The sequence below is a fragment of the Lepisma saccharinum genome, chromosome 1, assembly GCF_977018435.1.
Source record: "Lepisma saccharinum chromosome 1, izLepSacc3.1, whole genome shotgun sequence".
Lineage (NCBI taxonomy): Eukaryota > Metazoa > Arthropoda > Insecta > Zygentoma > Lepismatidae > Lepisma > Lepisma saccharinum.
The window spans coordinates 151,010,459-151,026,898 of NC_139229.1; the positions used below are offsets into that span (position 1 = coordinate 151,010,459).

A 16,440-nucleotide genomic window follows, 5' to 3' on the forward strand; every position below is an offset into this window, starting at 1 on the left:
TAGTCACCCAGCATCCTCCTCTCTCTCTCTCTCCGTGACGATCTCCCTGCAGTCAGATCTCGTACGTGCAATATGAATAGAAGGTCTTCGAAACCGCGGGGCATATTTCTGGAAGACGGCTGGAAATCTCCAGAAGAAGCGCGCGGAACTAAACTCCCATTATCTTGCGTCTCGACGACTTCCAGATCCTATCTCGGGCGATCCAATTAGAAAGGCGGGTGCTTGACCTGCAAAGAGGGGAGGGGGTGAATCCTCTAAGGAGATCAGCCCCTAAGATATTGAGATGAGGAAAGTGACGCCTCTGAGGAAGATAAGGACCATTGTTGGTGGGTGTCCCGGTTCCACGCCTCGTCTCACCAGATGAACCAGGCTTCCTGGCAGTCGGCCATAACACGTACCTGACCTCGATACCCAATCCCAGATGCACGCGAACAACAATAAGATCCCCCCCCCCCATCTTCTCCGCTCCCTCATCAACAGCATCTTGTCTGGATTGTTTACATTCCCTGTTCTTCCCTAAATTGGTCTCCGGGAAGGGGGAGGACTGAGCGAGGAAAGAAGGGACACGGAGGATGAATTGACAATTAAATTTGGATTACAGGGATCGGGATGGATATAATCAGATTCCGGGGTTGCGTGATAGGGAAACCATTGCCTTGTTGTTTGCAGATGGTTCGAGCAGGCTAATGATTAATTAACTGTCGGTTTTGCGGAGGTCGGATTCGAACACCGATCGTCTCTCATAACTAGGTTATGGATTTGATCTATAATGCCTTTCCTGGTCCCTAGCTTTTAACTTCATTTCGTGTCATTTCTGGAAGGAATTCATCTGTTTCATATTGCCCACTTCAAAGGTTACTGTGTTCTTAAGTGCGTAAAAGGGGAATTGATGAAACGTCTCTTGAAATATCTGATTAGATTACGATTTTCTGTTCTTTCTTTTGACTTTCTTTGACAACGTTATCGCTTGGTGCATCTCTTGGTAATAGCCAATCAGAGGTATTCCTCCTGGCTCTATACTCTGTCCCGGGAATCTCTGGAGCGAGCGAACTAAAACAAGTCTCTGCGCAAGAAGTGACTCGAAAGGGCACGTGCTGCTTCGCTCCACACACTCGCTTTCTCCCCTAACCTACCGTTACGGTTTTGAACAAAGTTGCAGTCCAACCGTCAGATGGTGCTAGTAAACTTCCACATTCGCTTTTCCATAGACTGCGGCGAGATCGTGTTCTTTTTAATATATGTATCTTGCAACACTGTCGTTTCATGGTTTCACATTCTAATAATACATTAACATTACCACCAGTAGCTACGTCATTGCGCAAATCAAACTTAAAAGAGTCACTAGGAGATAGACCGGGCTTGTGACAGACATTCCACACAAAGTCAACACTTTCTCCCAATCCCACATAAATATGACGTAACGAAAGATTAGCAAACATTTTATTCTTGCTACGCCCCTTGTGGGTACGTACTTACATGTTATTTACCACGGCTACAGATATCTTAATCTCAGGGGATAGGTTCTTGATTCGAGAATTCCAAATAAGAAAGCGTTTTATAGCCAAGAGGATATAGTTAAATGCGGATCTATATTCTGAGAACTATACAAAATACAGAGAAATATATATATATATATGTATAATCGACAAGGCTTCTTCTTCTTTTATCATCAAAAGGCTTCTTCTTCTTTTAACATGGAAAAGGCTTCTTCTTCTTTAAATGACTTCTTCTTTTAAAAGGCTTCTTCTTCTTTTATTATCAAAAAGCTTCTTCTTTAAAGGGCTTCTTCTTCTTTTAAAAAGCTTCTTCTTCTTTTAATATGGAAAGGCTTCTTCTTCATTTATTATCAAAAGGCTTCTTCTTCTTCTATTATCAATTTCTTCTATGAACAAAATATATGCATGTCTTCTTCTTTCTTCTATTTACAAAAAAAATAGTCATTCCCTTTTTATTCATCGCTGTTCTTATTTCCTCTATTCATATCAATTCTTATTTCTTCTTTCAGCAGCAATTCTTATTATCTTCTATATTCCGCCGAGATATTCTTATATTCTCGATAAATTCTTCTATTTATTCTTTCCGCAGCAGAATCTTATTTCTTTCATTTATCGCAAATATTTCTCTTTACCGTATCTCTTCTCAATAATATAGACAAATCATTATGCTGCATTCCTTGTAGAGCATTGAACCAAAGCTATAGAGGATTCTTAGGGGCGTCTAATCTGACAACAGCGCCACCTCCTATTTAACGACCAAAGGGGAATAACCAGGATCGCTAATAGCAAGCGCTGCCAATGGCCCAGTGCGACTAATAAAGAGCGCAACCGAAAAGTGCTTCGGGGCGTCTAATTTGACAACAGCGCCACCGGGGAACGGACAAATGCAAAAGCTGACGATGTTCTCCTCGTCAGAGAATCAAAAAGAAATTGAGATGAGATACATTTCTGAATTCATTTGCTCGCTTAATGACTTTCGTAAACGTTTCATCTGCGGCCATATTCTTAATTCTTTTCATTTACTATATACATCATTCTATTTACTTCTATTATAGTATTTGAACTCTTCTTTTATATATTTCTCAATTTACTATAATATATATCATCCCTCTTCTCCGCTCCTAGTTTGTACAATGAGCTCTGCTCTTCTTTATATGGCGTGCTGCCATCTCTTGTCGATTCCGAGAAACCATTCCTCCTTGCAACATTCATTGTGTCGTCGAAACTGGCACGTGACATTCTGCATACGCGTTTTGCAATCGTTCCACCGCTCGAAACAGGTGCGGCGTCATGCTACAATGGAAGGAAAATGCGACTGAAACAACCAATGAGGATGCAGAAGCTGTTTTGGTGGAGCAGATCTTTCACACATTTATTGAAACCTTGGAAGCAGTGGTGCAAGATCATGGTTGGTCCAGTAACTGAGAAGCACCTGAAGAAAGTTGAGATGGTGTGCGGAAAATTTCTAAGGATAGTGAAGAGGAAAAGGGTGGAATAAGGTGGCATTCTGTGAGAATGCTTGCCACCTCCAACAGCTAACCATAGTCGGAAGCGATCTTGAAAATCAAAAATTAACGGAAATCCAGTAGGTATAAATAACCCATGGCTCAACAGCTCTCGAAGTGCCTTGGCCTATCTCCTTCCCACAATCCTGCCTAGAGGTGTGGAGATCTTCAACCGGTAATGGGGTGACGTGGGGTCAGCACGTCGAACCACCAGCTGTTATAAGAGAATTCCGAGACCGGGATACGCTACTCACTCGTAGCTCCTCACTTTCCTCACGATGGTGGGTTGCCATAGGTCCTATACATAGGCCGAGAGTCCAGAGACTGAACCCATGCCGTCCCGCAGTCGGAGTCCCAAGCACAGCGCCTTAGACCGCGCGGCCACGGAGGAGGACCAGCTGGCATAAAAACCTCTCGAAATAGACGGGCAAATAGGCACTTTAAGCCTACTGATAAGCAGGGCTCGGAAGATGTAGGAGTGGTTAGCACAGCACGTTACTACGTCAGGGGCTCCGAGTTTGAATCCCGGCATGGGTGTTCTATGTGAGTGTCCCTTCATCAGTTTTATCATATCTTCCCGCTTAGTCAAAAGGGGCAGGAAAGCGAATAAATCAACCAAATCAATCAGTAAATCAGAATCTGATAAAAATTATCTGCTTTTCGGTCTTGGGTGACGATGTTAAATAGTTGCAGACACTAAACATTTATATTTTGCACCTACTTTTTAATTTATTGTTCATTTCTACTCTGCAGATGACAGACAATAGATTTGATATGATTACAACGTCCTTTTGAACGTGACCGAAGATCTTTCAAACTTACGAAGCACGATTGTTTTCTATTCGTCCTTGAAATTTCTTTTTTACTTTTCCATCTCTGCATGAATTTTTCAAATGTCGACAAAGTTTGAAACACCCTGTATATAGCTTGTTTCTCATAGAGCTTGATTCTCTTGCATTCTCTTGTTTCCAGGGTTCACAAGAGGCTCAGGGAGTTGAGTCCCGACCTCATTCCGAAGTCGATGACGGGTGACGAACCGATGTCCATCAGGATACCAGTGGAACAAATGGAGAAGTTGCCCGAGTTGAAGGTAAACTTTACTCTGTCCCAGCTAACTGTGGAGCAGGCAAACGAGAACATGTATCTGCGCAAGTAGTGACGCGAGACGGCTCCACCAATGAACACGCGAGAGGAACGGAATTCCGTGGAGTGGGGGAAAGCGACTGCAGTTACCAGCCTTCCCAGTAGCGTGTACTGCTTCGCTCTGGCCACTCGATTTCCTCCCCTTCTCTGACGCTATGCGTAGCCTTGCTCCACAGTTAGCTGGGACAGGCCTTATTATGTAGATGTTAAGTAAGGTAATAATAGAGGAAAAGGTCTAAATATGGGCTCCCCTTTCTATGTTGTCATTTTTCGGAGGAAAAATTATATATATCAAGCACCTGCCTTCAAAATGCATATCTATGAAATATATACTTAAATGTAATAGCATGCTAATGTATATAAGATCTCCATTTTTTTTTAAAAAAAAAGCAATTTCCAAAAAATGGTAAAATTATTTGTTTCATAATTGTGGTCTAAATATGGGCAACTAGTGGCAATATCACAAAAAGCAATTAAAATTTTAAAAAACATTCATTTATCGCTAAAACATTATAAAATTTATATTTATGAATAATCTGTTGTTTTGAAAATCACGCGGAATGGGGAAAATCAAAATTAAGAAAAACATCCTAATATTTGTTGAAAATATGATCTCAAGATTAGACCTCATGTCATAGCCCATATTTAGACCATCATGCTATTTTTCTTCAATTTATTTTCGCTCTCTGTGGTACATATTTCACAAACAAATCATGGCATTATAAAAGCCCACATTTGTTCTATGTACATCTAATATCATAACCTATACAAAGCAGATGAGAATTCAGAAAACGCCGAGTTAAAACATACCTGCAAAAAATTTTCGGAGGTCGCAATTCTATAACAGCATCCAAGGCCGAAACTAACCACCACTTTCTCTTGCGAATTGGCGCCCCAACCTTTGTCCTTGACAGATAACCAGTTCCCACAGCCTCTGCCAGGCTGCAGCACCCGCTAGCGCTGATAACTCCAAAACCCATATTTAAACCTTCGCCCATATTTAGACCTCCTCTAATGTTCCGTTTTAACTTTGATAAAATATAATTCACTACAATGTCATCTTAAATTACAAAGACTTGGAATTATTTTGAATCTATTGATAACTATTTTTCCTTATTAGGGAATGTCTAATTTTTTTATGAATTGGTTTATTGTTTCATATATGAGTAAATTAAAAATATTTAATCTGTTTTAAAATTAATTAAAATTTTTGATTGGTTGATTTTGTGTTTTAAGTTCACTTTATGCACAGTAAGGCTAATCGGGACTGGGCCTACAGTTTAAAATGGGATCTGAACCACTATGTGTCTCCACCGGGTATCGAACCCGGGACCCCTTGATTACGACGCTACCACTGCGCCATCGGGGAGGCCCAAAATTAAAATGTTAAATATACTGTTGGCTACATTTGATATGTATTTTTGAATTTGGATTTTTGTTAATTTGCGTCGTTTTTCGTCACATTTAGATAGTTGTGACGATCAGGGTGAATACTGATTAGAATAAATTGATGAAGGGCACTCACAAAGGTTGCTGGAGTCGTGAATCGAACCCGTAACCCTCTGTAACAAGATCAGAAGTCGTCCTCTCTGTTTAATCTATTTCGGTTAATAACGACGATGAGGATGAATGATGAATTGGATGAAGATATAATACACAATGATACATCCATGCCTTAACCAAGGTTCGAACCTGGAACTGTAGTGTGTTAAGTTGACCAATCCGCAAGGAGACCGGCTCAGCCACGGCTATTTCAGGACATATTCGCTTAGAGTACTTTTGAACTCATATTTACTCGTACTCTTGATTAACTATCATATTCATATTTATTGTGGCTGTTCTTATGTGGGGGGTTCCTGTACTTTTCCTTGCGTTTCTTTTCTGTGGGTTTTAGGCAGCGTCCTTGGCGGATGGAATAATACACCGCGCAACGACACCAGAGGTCCCGGGTCCGAATCCCTGACCTAGGCATGGATGTGTCTTGTGTGTCCTTTCATCAATTTCATCATATCATCACTCATCTTCATCTTCGCGATTAGCCAAAAGTGTCAGAAAAGCGAAGTAAAATAAATAAATCAATCAATCAATTTTCGTCAGATTTGGTAATTTTGTATTTGGTGTAGCTGTTTCATGTTTTTCAAAATTCATCTCAAAAGCATAGAAGTAAGTATTTGCTCATATTGTTGTAAGTGGTTGGTAGTATCAAGAAATCTATGATGGTGCTGGTTTTAACGTCCGGCGAGATCCCTTTAGAAGTGGTTGTTGGGCCGTAAGTAGCAGGCATTGTATTCACGTCACAGAGAACATTTCAATCCCCCGAGTTCTGACTTCTTAAATTCATACAAAAGTGGTGAAAGGGGGAGGAAACCCCATCTCAACTGGGGGTTGAAGATTTCAGCACATTTCAAAAAAAAGAAGGGAGGAAAACATATGTCATGCACGTGGAAGGGGTAACTTTCAACTTATCCTACCCTCACTTCCAATTGGCTGCCCTTATCGTGGCTCCCCTCCCTTCATCGAAAATCCCATTTATCGTGGTCTTCTTCACTTTACAGTTTGGTCAAAATGCGGAACAGTTTCTTGCTCGTGGATGTCAGTGACCTGTCACTTCAGTTTTCAAGTTCGGTAAAGATTTTATTTCCTGAAAGTTTCTTCATGCTCTCAGATATCTATCCCTTTATGCATTCTTGCGGATATGCTTTTCCTTGAAATCCCTCATAGAGTAGGATCATTGATATGCATACGCATAGTGGTGAAGGCATCCAAATGTAATTTCTACTCATATTCGCATTGGAAACTTCATATTTACAGGCTAACAATACATTAGCGCCTGGAACAGCACCCAGTATAACCTCCTGTGGTGTCTACCACGTGCACGGTGGTTATATCTTTATTACGCACACAACTTTTTTACACGTCACAAGCCACACGAGGCGTAAGGTGGTCACTTGCTTTATTTTCACTTTTGTATAATTAAACTAAGCGTTCGTTAATATTCTGAACGATTCTCATTCTCTGTGTGAACGTAAAATGCCTTTGAACTGACTTGAATCAGTAGGTTAGGTTTGTTTAATAATGGAAAGATTGAAACAATGAACATGCATATAGTTTGCCTGCAGTGTCCTCTACTCAGCGTTACCCTTCCACACAGTTGCCATCACGTTCGATGCATTTGAGCGAGCGTTTTACCAGGCGTCAAAAAAAGTTAGGAAACATTCCACACAACATTCCCTGCACCATCATTCAAAGCTATTTTAACCTCCTGTAGGTCCTCGAATCTCATTCCAGGAAGCACAGACTTTATTGTATCCCAAACTCTCAATTATTCCCTGTGATGACCCACAGGACATGTGCACTGCATCAGAAATTTCCTGGATGGTGATTCGTCTATTCGCTCGAATGGGCTCATCAACCCTGTGGCGGTTGATGGCCTGCCACTCCTGGTTTTTTCCACACATTCGGTTTCTCCCACTTTGAACTTAACTACTAAAGTCTGTGCTTCGTGGAATGAGATTCGAGGACCTACAGGAGGTTAAAATAGCTCTGAATGGTGGAGCAGGGAGTGTTGTGTGGAATTTTTCCAAACTTTTTTGACGCGTGGTAAAACGCTCGCTCAAATGCATCGAACGTGATGGGAACTATGTGTAAGGGTAACTCTGAGTAGAGGACACTACAGGCAAACTATATGTATGTGCATTGTTTCAATCTTTCCATTATTAAACAAATTATACCTCAACAGGCGAAACTTTTTGATGCCCCCTCGTATAATATCCACAAATTACAAACGGAATTGTGCCTTGAAAGAGTCAAAATTTATTGGGTATGAAAGTCCAGTCTTATAAAAACTTCCTGGTCTATCTTAGATTTAATGATTGATTGATTTTTATACTATGGGCGCATCAGCACTTAGGCTATTTTTGCCCATCACACAATACCCCTTAACTACAGGGTGGCCCAAAAGAAACAGACATTTATTAGTTACCTTATATTTCGGTTACCTTTTTTGGGCCACCCTGTATAATGAAACTGAGGACAGGGCTAACAGGATAATCAAATATGTATGCTAAAACTTCCTCACACATATTCCTTGACAAGAATTAAAACTATACTGTCTCCGAGGACACAATCATACGTTGGTTAAAGCTGAGGCTGTGAAGAGCAGCACAAACAAGGACAACACGATCCCACACGCCGTGCGTCCGGGCGCCAGAACCTCGTTGGCTGAAAGAGTGCAGTTGCCGAGGTGTACTACGTGGAACTGAGGATTACTTTTGGATGCCTTCTCAGGTCATTTCCGGTAATTCGTTTCCCCTCATCCAGCCGAAAATTAACTTTGTTTATTATATTGTAGAAAAATGAAAAAGCAGTCCCATAGTCGATACAATAAAAATATTTCAGTTGCTAATATCGCCCGAGAAAAAATTAGTTACTCTAAAAAGATCCGCGGTGGTCTAGTCGGTAGTGTGTCTGACTGCCACTCCGAGACCCGGCTTTGTCCCCGCATAAATCAGATCTGGGGTTCACCCAGCCTCAAAGCAATGAGCCAACTCTGGGGGTAAAGGCGGTCGGAGCGAGGTGCTGATCACATCACCTCCAATATAGCCGAGATCGAGAATGTGTGGGGCCCTACCACCACATCCCCTAAATGCTCCTTCATGGCACGGTGCTATATGCACGGGGAACTTTACCTTTTTTTACTTTTCTCTAAAAAGGATTGGAAAGGACAGAAACGCTGTAATAATATGACGTATGCATATTCCACCACTAAATTTAAAATTTCAATAAACTACACTCAGCGAGAGGTCGCTCACAAGAATTCGAGACCAAAATGTCCCCCTTAACTTTCAAAGATACACGACTGTTACAGATTAATTTTGAATAAGGTGGATAATAGGTGTAATTAGATGTACTCAAAGCTATGCATTTCAGCGTATGTACGATTTTTAAAAAAAATCCTAAATATTTCTCTTAGTGTATTTTGCAAATGTCTCTTCTGGGATGAGAAATCCTGGCTATATGTAGGTATTCCCCGGGTTTGGTGCGGGGCACACCCATCTTCCAAAACTAAATGCTAAAAGCTCTAAGCCTGGCCCTCCTAACCTGACCACATGTGCATTATTAGGAGGGCCAGGTTTAGAGCTCTTAGCATTTCGTTTTGGAAGGTGGGTGTGCCCCACACCAGACCCCAACTCTTTCGTCCATAAAAAAAAGTAAACTTTTCCATGGGGAGAAGAACTTCTTTGTTATAAGAACAAAGGTAAACAATTTACTTTGAACGTAAATGTATTTCACCGAGTATGTCATTTTCTCTCTCTCTCTCTCTGTGCATGTGTGTGTGAGAGTGCATCACTTCAGTCACAAAGCAGATTTACAAATAATTTCGGACAGATAAGTATCTTTTTTCTTTAAGAGACAAGAAAGAGTTCTCTTATGCGGCTATTAAGACCGAGGGAGAAGTATTTGTTTACACCACTGTACACCAATAAAGCATTATATTCAGTGTTCGAATTGAAGGGTGGGAAGCCAGGGAATTTCCACCCTTCTACTTTTTTCATCCCCGGCTCTACATTTATATTTTCATTCCCAACAAGGGAAAGAAATTCCCCTGTCTGAATGTGCATTCTATTATTATTTGGGATGGCATGACAGTCATTTGTCACGTACCCGCGTCCGGCTCCTTGGACACCACAGGTATCGTTACCTTCAATATCGAACTCTTTCTTAAGGCTGAGGTAAAACCTAGTCCGTTGCCAGAGATACAGGCCGGAATTTATCCGTTCTATCCTCCAACAGATTGTGTTTTATTATCGGATTAGTTATTACCATAATTTTTTATTGTGTTGCTGTCTTTTCTAATCAATTCTAGATATTACCAGCTTATGTAATACCACTATTCCAAGAACGTGCCTTACGTAAATCTCCTTGGTGCTGCTTAATCCTGTGGAAAGATTAAAAAATCTTGTTAGCGGTGAGAATTAGGTACCCCTGAGTTAAGACCCTGGGTCGCCTTATTGCTGACTCTGCTGGTGATTATCAGACGAAAGGTCCTGATCGGGTTTAGGTGAAGACCTCTCCCCCTTCCAGATTTCCGAAATGATCCTCAGACAGCTAAGCCTTCGTCTCGAGGGTAAAGAGGGGTGTAAGGGGTGCTCCTTCCACGTAGTGCACCCAATAGTCAACCTCACTTCCACGTAGTACACCCTGGACTGCAAACTAACGAGCCTCTGGCGACTGGCCCCATGGCCAGTATAATTTTGTTTGTGTTGTCCTGTGTTTTGTCCTTATTTGTGCTGAGTGCTCCTTTACAGCGTCAGCTTTTAACGAAAGTCAGAATATTTTAATATTTTTTTGATTTTAGTTATGCAACGATAGAGTTGTTATGTGTAACGATAAGGGGCTGGACCCCGTATATTGTGACGGGTGCAAAATAGCCTTAGTGCTGACGCACCCAAAATTTTAAATTCAAATTCGAGGGTAAAGACCCTGTTGACGGGACTGTTGGGCGGAGTGCACATGGGGTAAAGACCCTATATGTCTCCAAAGAGCATATATAACAAGAGACCTCAATTATCGAAAATCCCATATATCGAAGCGTATCACGTGCGCAGTCCTGCCACTTTCGGGAAAATGCCAAACTACTTCCAGTAGTACGCTGGAGGCTGCTTCTGAATGGCTCTAACCTCTTAAATGTGATTGGTTGATACTTTTTTTTACTCAAAATGGCGCCTACGGGAGAGTCAGGTCATGATCAGTGGCGGCTGGTGGTTCTGAATTAGGTAAAGGAAGAAAATGGGGGTAATAGAGAAAATTAGATCAATAGTTGTACATAGTACTTATTAGAAAATGGTTTTCGTGTGTTTTTGTTAGAAATCCCATCTTCTAATATGTATGTGTAACTATTAATCAAAATTTCTCTATTACCCCCATTTTCTTCCTACTAGCCCTTCACTTAATTCAGAACCACCAGCGGCCGCTGGTCACGATCGTCGATACTGCAAAAGGACAGCTGCTATTACGTCGTTTATTAACAGACGCGGCAGATTCGCAATTTACGTTTTGCGTTTTTGGTGCTCAAAACTTGTTTCAAAACAGCTTGAAATGCACATCGTACACCCGACGACAAAGAAAACAGTAGGCGAATTCAATCTTTATTTTTATTCCGTTTATTTTCCACCACGACGATAATGAAATGAAATCAAAATGTCAATATTAGAGGTTGTCACCTGCTTCGAATCAACAGAATTACATTCCTTTAAACAACACAGGATGTGCAATAAATATTTATAATGAAAATAGCGATAAACCGTTTGATTACTATTATTGCTATTATCTTTTCCGTTGGCTCTTCAATAAACAGAAGTTCCGGGTGGGAGCGAGTTTCAAGAAAATTTTATACAACATTAGAAAGTACATAATCCATCTGCAATTTTAAAATTACGAATTGAAAAAAGGCGATAGCTAAAATTTTTATCCTGCATTCGAAACTTACTCTAAATTCGTAAAGAATTATCATAGTTCGTATGGAATTGCTATTGAATTGCTGTATAACAACAACTTACTGTCCGAGTTCCGTATTCAAGATAATTTTGTAAAAGTTTACGTATAGGAAGACGAGGAAAGAGTTTGTAACATGGCCGCATATAAGGGGAGGGTTTAACGCTTCCAAACCCCTCCATTGCTTTAATCAACATCTTGCATTAATCGATTGATTGATTTGCTTTATTTTTCTTCGCTTTTTGTGCCACTTTTGGCTAATTTGAGATGGGGATGAATGATGATGCGATGAAATTGATGAATGGACACTTACAAACATCCATGCTCAGGCCAGGATTCGAACCCACTGCTGGCGTAGTAGCGCGATGTGCTAACCACTCCGCCACGGGAACCGGTATTTTGCATTTATCGAATAATCGCATCAACAATTGATCAAATCATTGTAACATCTGAAATCATTTTGAAAATATAACTCATAATGAATGGTCTTCAATAATTTTATTTTATTCATATCTTCAGAATAACTTTAACAGTATTCATTATGTTTAAAATAAACTGTAAAATAGAATTTTAGAATTTTCGAGAAACTCTTCAAGAGAGAGAAAGCATACAAATAATTACTAATGCAACTATCATAAACTACTAGAAATACCAGGATGCTAAGAACACCAAACTTGAATGATCTAACCGACTAATTCAAACCCATGAGAAGGGATTTACGATCACACGAAAAATGAAACACGCTGAAAATATTGCTAAAAGTAACTTAGTTTAATTACGAAATCCAAAGCAAAAAAGCAAGATAACACATTAGGTCTCGTGTACTATCTGGAGAATATTGTTCGAGTAATCTGTTGTTCTAAAATCCTCATAATTTATATTCCATTTCAGTAGACAAGCTAAATAATGAAAAATGCAAGAGACAATTCATGATGCAAGTTATTTTTCATGAAACAGAATAAGTTGTAAGCTTTAGGAACTACAATTTACATCCAACTGTACATGTATCGAAATCATGTCATGTAAAATAGGTGTGTGTATAATGAATCTAAACATGGGCCAGATTACGAATTCGAAAGTACCTATATATAACTTTAAATTCACTGACATAAATTGAGAATTATATTTTCACCTTGTACTCGTGACATTTAGAACAGGCTGAGATAATATCTCGCTCTCCTACTCTTTCATACGGAACATAAATAAAAATAAAGCAAATAAGATTCTGATCACATTGACTGACTGTGCAAGGGTACGAATTGTTATTCTTTAAATAGCAGATTTTCACTTTATGAACTTATCTACAGAATTTCCTTATCATTTCCATATACAATTAAATGCTGTTATGTGACACGAGTACACATTTTTATAAGTTCATTAACTAAATCGCAACAATCATAATGATCTTGCTGTTTTTGACAGAAATATTCTACAAGGGGAAAATATAACATGCATTGTTCACACCGAGTACAAAGGTACAAAATTATCTACCATATGTTTGTGAAATAGGTTATTGAACGAAGTTGCAAAATTTAATTGATGGTCATCATATTTATTTCATGTCATGTTTATCATAGTACACATAATGGTTTTAAACCAAAACGTAATGCATTATTGAAAAAGTAATGAATATTCTCTGTGGCTAGGAAGTGAAAACACGACTTTACACTTCGAACTGCACAATTTCCGACAAAGTATGCACAATAATGTGGATATAAAAATCGCAATACAACAATTTTCTTTCGTGTTTAATAAAGGAATATTAGTAGTTACACGTTCGACATCTATGCAATCAACATTAGCAATCAGCTGAGTTCACAAATTCTCGTACTTCGCGCTGATGAAACACAAACATTTCTTGCAGTAATATGTAATTCAGTTTAGTATTATACACGAACGCACAAATTTAAGTGATTCTTAGTCTGAAAGTAGATACATTTCCAGGATCTCTTTTTCGAACTCCTAACTCATTCAATACGTGTATTTCCCCAAAACAGGATCAGTCTTTTGATGTTATCACCTTATCAATCACTACGCGTATAAGCCTCTTTAGCATCGTAGATTGATGCCCGTTTCGGAGGACCCGCTCATCAAGGTTCTTTTGTCTAAGAGAAAGACATCTGTTGGGTAAATGCCAAACTACTAGGGATTTACGTACGATGCTTCTCGAGCTCGATTGAGACCTCTTGTTATATACGCTCTTTGTGTGTCTCCAAATAGCTGTCGAATTTTCTCGCTCTTATATCAGAAGTTTGTTGATTTGGTTACTAGGTAGCTTTCAACTGTCTGAGGTTGGTAAGGCGATAATTTTGATTTCTGCCTTTCTGACTTTACATTATTTGTAAGGAACGAATGGTGCAAGGATCAATTTAAGTTTGTGGACAATACATATAGATGGATTGCAGAATGTAAATCCAAGGTCCCTTGGTTCAATTCATACACACTCCCATGGCAAGTCATAGTTTTTATTAATAGATTAAGAACAGCACATGTGTGTACACCAGCACATTTAGCAGAAATACATATTAAAACTCAAGAAAATTGTAAATGTGGCAATAATAATCCTGATGCTCAACATTTATTTCTAGAATGTGCAATTTTTTCAGATCAACAAATTACACTCTACAAAGGTATACAACGTTTAAAAATTCCATTTTCAATATCACTTTCATCCATTCTAACAGATTTATCCCCTTCATTAATATGGATGCTGTATGCATATGCTCGGAAATGTAGACTCGAAATATAAAGTGACTTACATATATATATATATATATATATATATATATATTAAAAAAATAATTAACAACAAAAGGATAAAAAGTGAATTATTCATAATAATCGTTTTATGTTTGTGATTCTGATTAATTTGAGAGACTATCAATCTTAGAAGAAAACATTAAAACAAATACAAAACAATAACGATGTCCAAAGATAATGCTAACAGGGACAGTTAAAAAGAAGTAGAATATTTGTATACATCACTATTATTCTTCAATTTTTAGCATTCTTCTGAGATCATAATTTCCATTAATATTAGCAGCGTTAATTATTTAACAAAATACAAGGTGGTTATAATTAAAGTGACGGTGTTCAGAGTGGTACAGCACGGGCTGTAATGAGAGTAGCAGTCTGAAACTTCGTAGATATGCTAATGAAGCAATGCGCTCGCGAATTATGCAAAAAAAAAATAGTTCCAATTCTCGCCACCAGGGTAAAAATGGCGCTGTAAGCAGTCAAAACGTGGTATAGTTACAGGAAATAGGCAGGAAAGATCAAACACACGAGAACAATGATTCTGGCATGTTTATTAGGAACTATGGTTACAAGAACTGTTCAATATGGCCTCCCAATTCAGCAACATGCTGCATTCGTAACACGGCATGATCGACAGTTGCTCGCAGCATGTCTGGTGAAATCTGAGCGACATGTCGTTGTATGCTAGCTTTCAGATCAGGCAGAGACCGGACATGTCCCTGATAGACACGATCTTTTAAATATCCCCACAGCCAGAAGTCACATGGATTAAGGTCGGGGGATCTGGAAGGCCAATCATCTGGAAACTGCCTAGAGATGATGCGGTCATTAGTGAAGGTTTCTCGCAGCAAATCTTTCACGTGGCGAGCGACATGTGGTGTTGCCCCATCTTGCATGAAAATGGTGGTGTGTTCACACTTCCGTTCTTGCAAAGCTGGAATCACGTGTTGCACAAGGAGGTCCCTATAACGTGCAGATGTCACTGTACACCTAACAGGCCCTCGAGGTGTCATCTCCTCAAAGAAAAACGGACCAAGAATGAAGGAGCTAGTGAACCCACACCAAGCAGTCACGTAAACTGAGTGCAATGGTTGTTCCTGCACAACATGTGGACGAGTGGAACCCCATATGCGACAGTTCTGAGTATTCACTGTACCGACCAGAGTAAAATGCGCCTCGTCAGTCCACAGAATATTCCCCGGCCACATGTCATCCACTTCCATGCGTGCCAAAAACCGATGGGCAAACTCACGGCGTTGTGGAATATCTTGGGGTTTCAATTGGTGCACAATTTGAATCTTGTAGGGATACCAGTGTAAAATGCACCGCAATACCTTGCGAACTGTTGACCAGGGGAGTGACAATTCACGTGCCACAGCTCTAGCACTGGTTGCAGAAGTTGAGGCATGTGCTGCACGGTCAGCTACAGCTACAGCAACTTCGTCCACAACTTCCACGGGGATGGGCCGCCTTCCTCTCCCTGGTGCAACACCCAATTCACCTGTTTCCTCGAATTTCTTCATCATCTTCTTCAGCCCATTAATTGACATGGGCCCTCTTCTCAGCCCTTTCTGTTGGCGATATTTCCGCAGTGCAGCGTTACTATTGCTCCCATTCTGGTAAAACAACTTCACTAGCAGTGCACGGTCTTTCTTCGCAATAGCCATTGCTTTTTACACGGGAAAAATCAAACTTTTAATGTTCGGCGAACATTCACATCACTAAAGGAAAAAGAAAGCAACACGCGTCACCAACAACAACCAGGGAGCTCACACAATGGTTAGGCAATGTCAACGACTTTGACGTCAGAGTTACGGAAAATTCCACGTTTTGACTGCTTACAGCGCCATTTTTTACCCTGGTGCCGAGAATTGGAACTATTTTTTTTTTTTTTTTTTTTTTTTTTTTTTTTTTTTTTTTTTTTTTTTTTTTTTTTGCATAATTCGCGAGCGCATTGCTTCATTATCATATCTACGAAGTTTCAGACTGCTACTCTCATTACAGCCCGTACTGTACCACTCTGAACACCGTCACTTTAATTATAA

At 39.8% G+C, this 16,440-nt stretch overlaps 1 protein-coding gene across 1 annotated transcript in view; it reads left to right on the forward strand.

Moving 5' to 3' along the window:
- The window catches only part of Cib2 (Calcium and integrin binding family member 2), a 147,939-nt gene that overhangs the window by 88,529 nt on the left and 42,970 nt on the right, over window positions 1–16,440 (forward strand). The window contains exon 3 of the mRNA XM_083140407.1: window positions 3,974–4,091. Within this exon, the coding sequence (XP_082996533.1) occupies window positions 3,974–4,091 (118 nt within the window). The remainder of the gene's footprint in view (window positions 1–3,973; window positions 4,092–16,440) is intronic.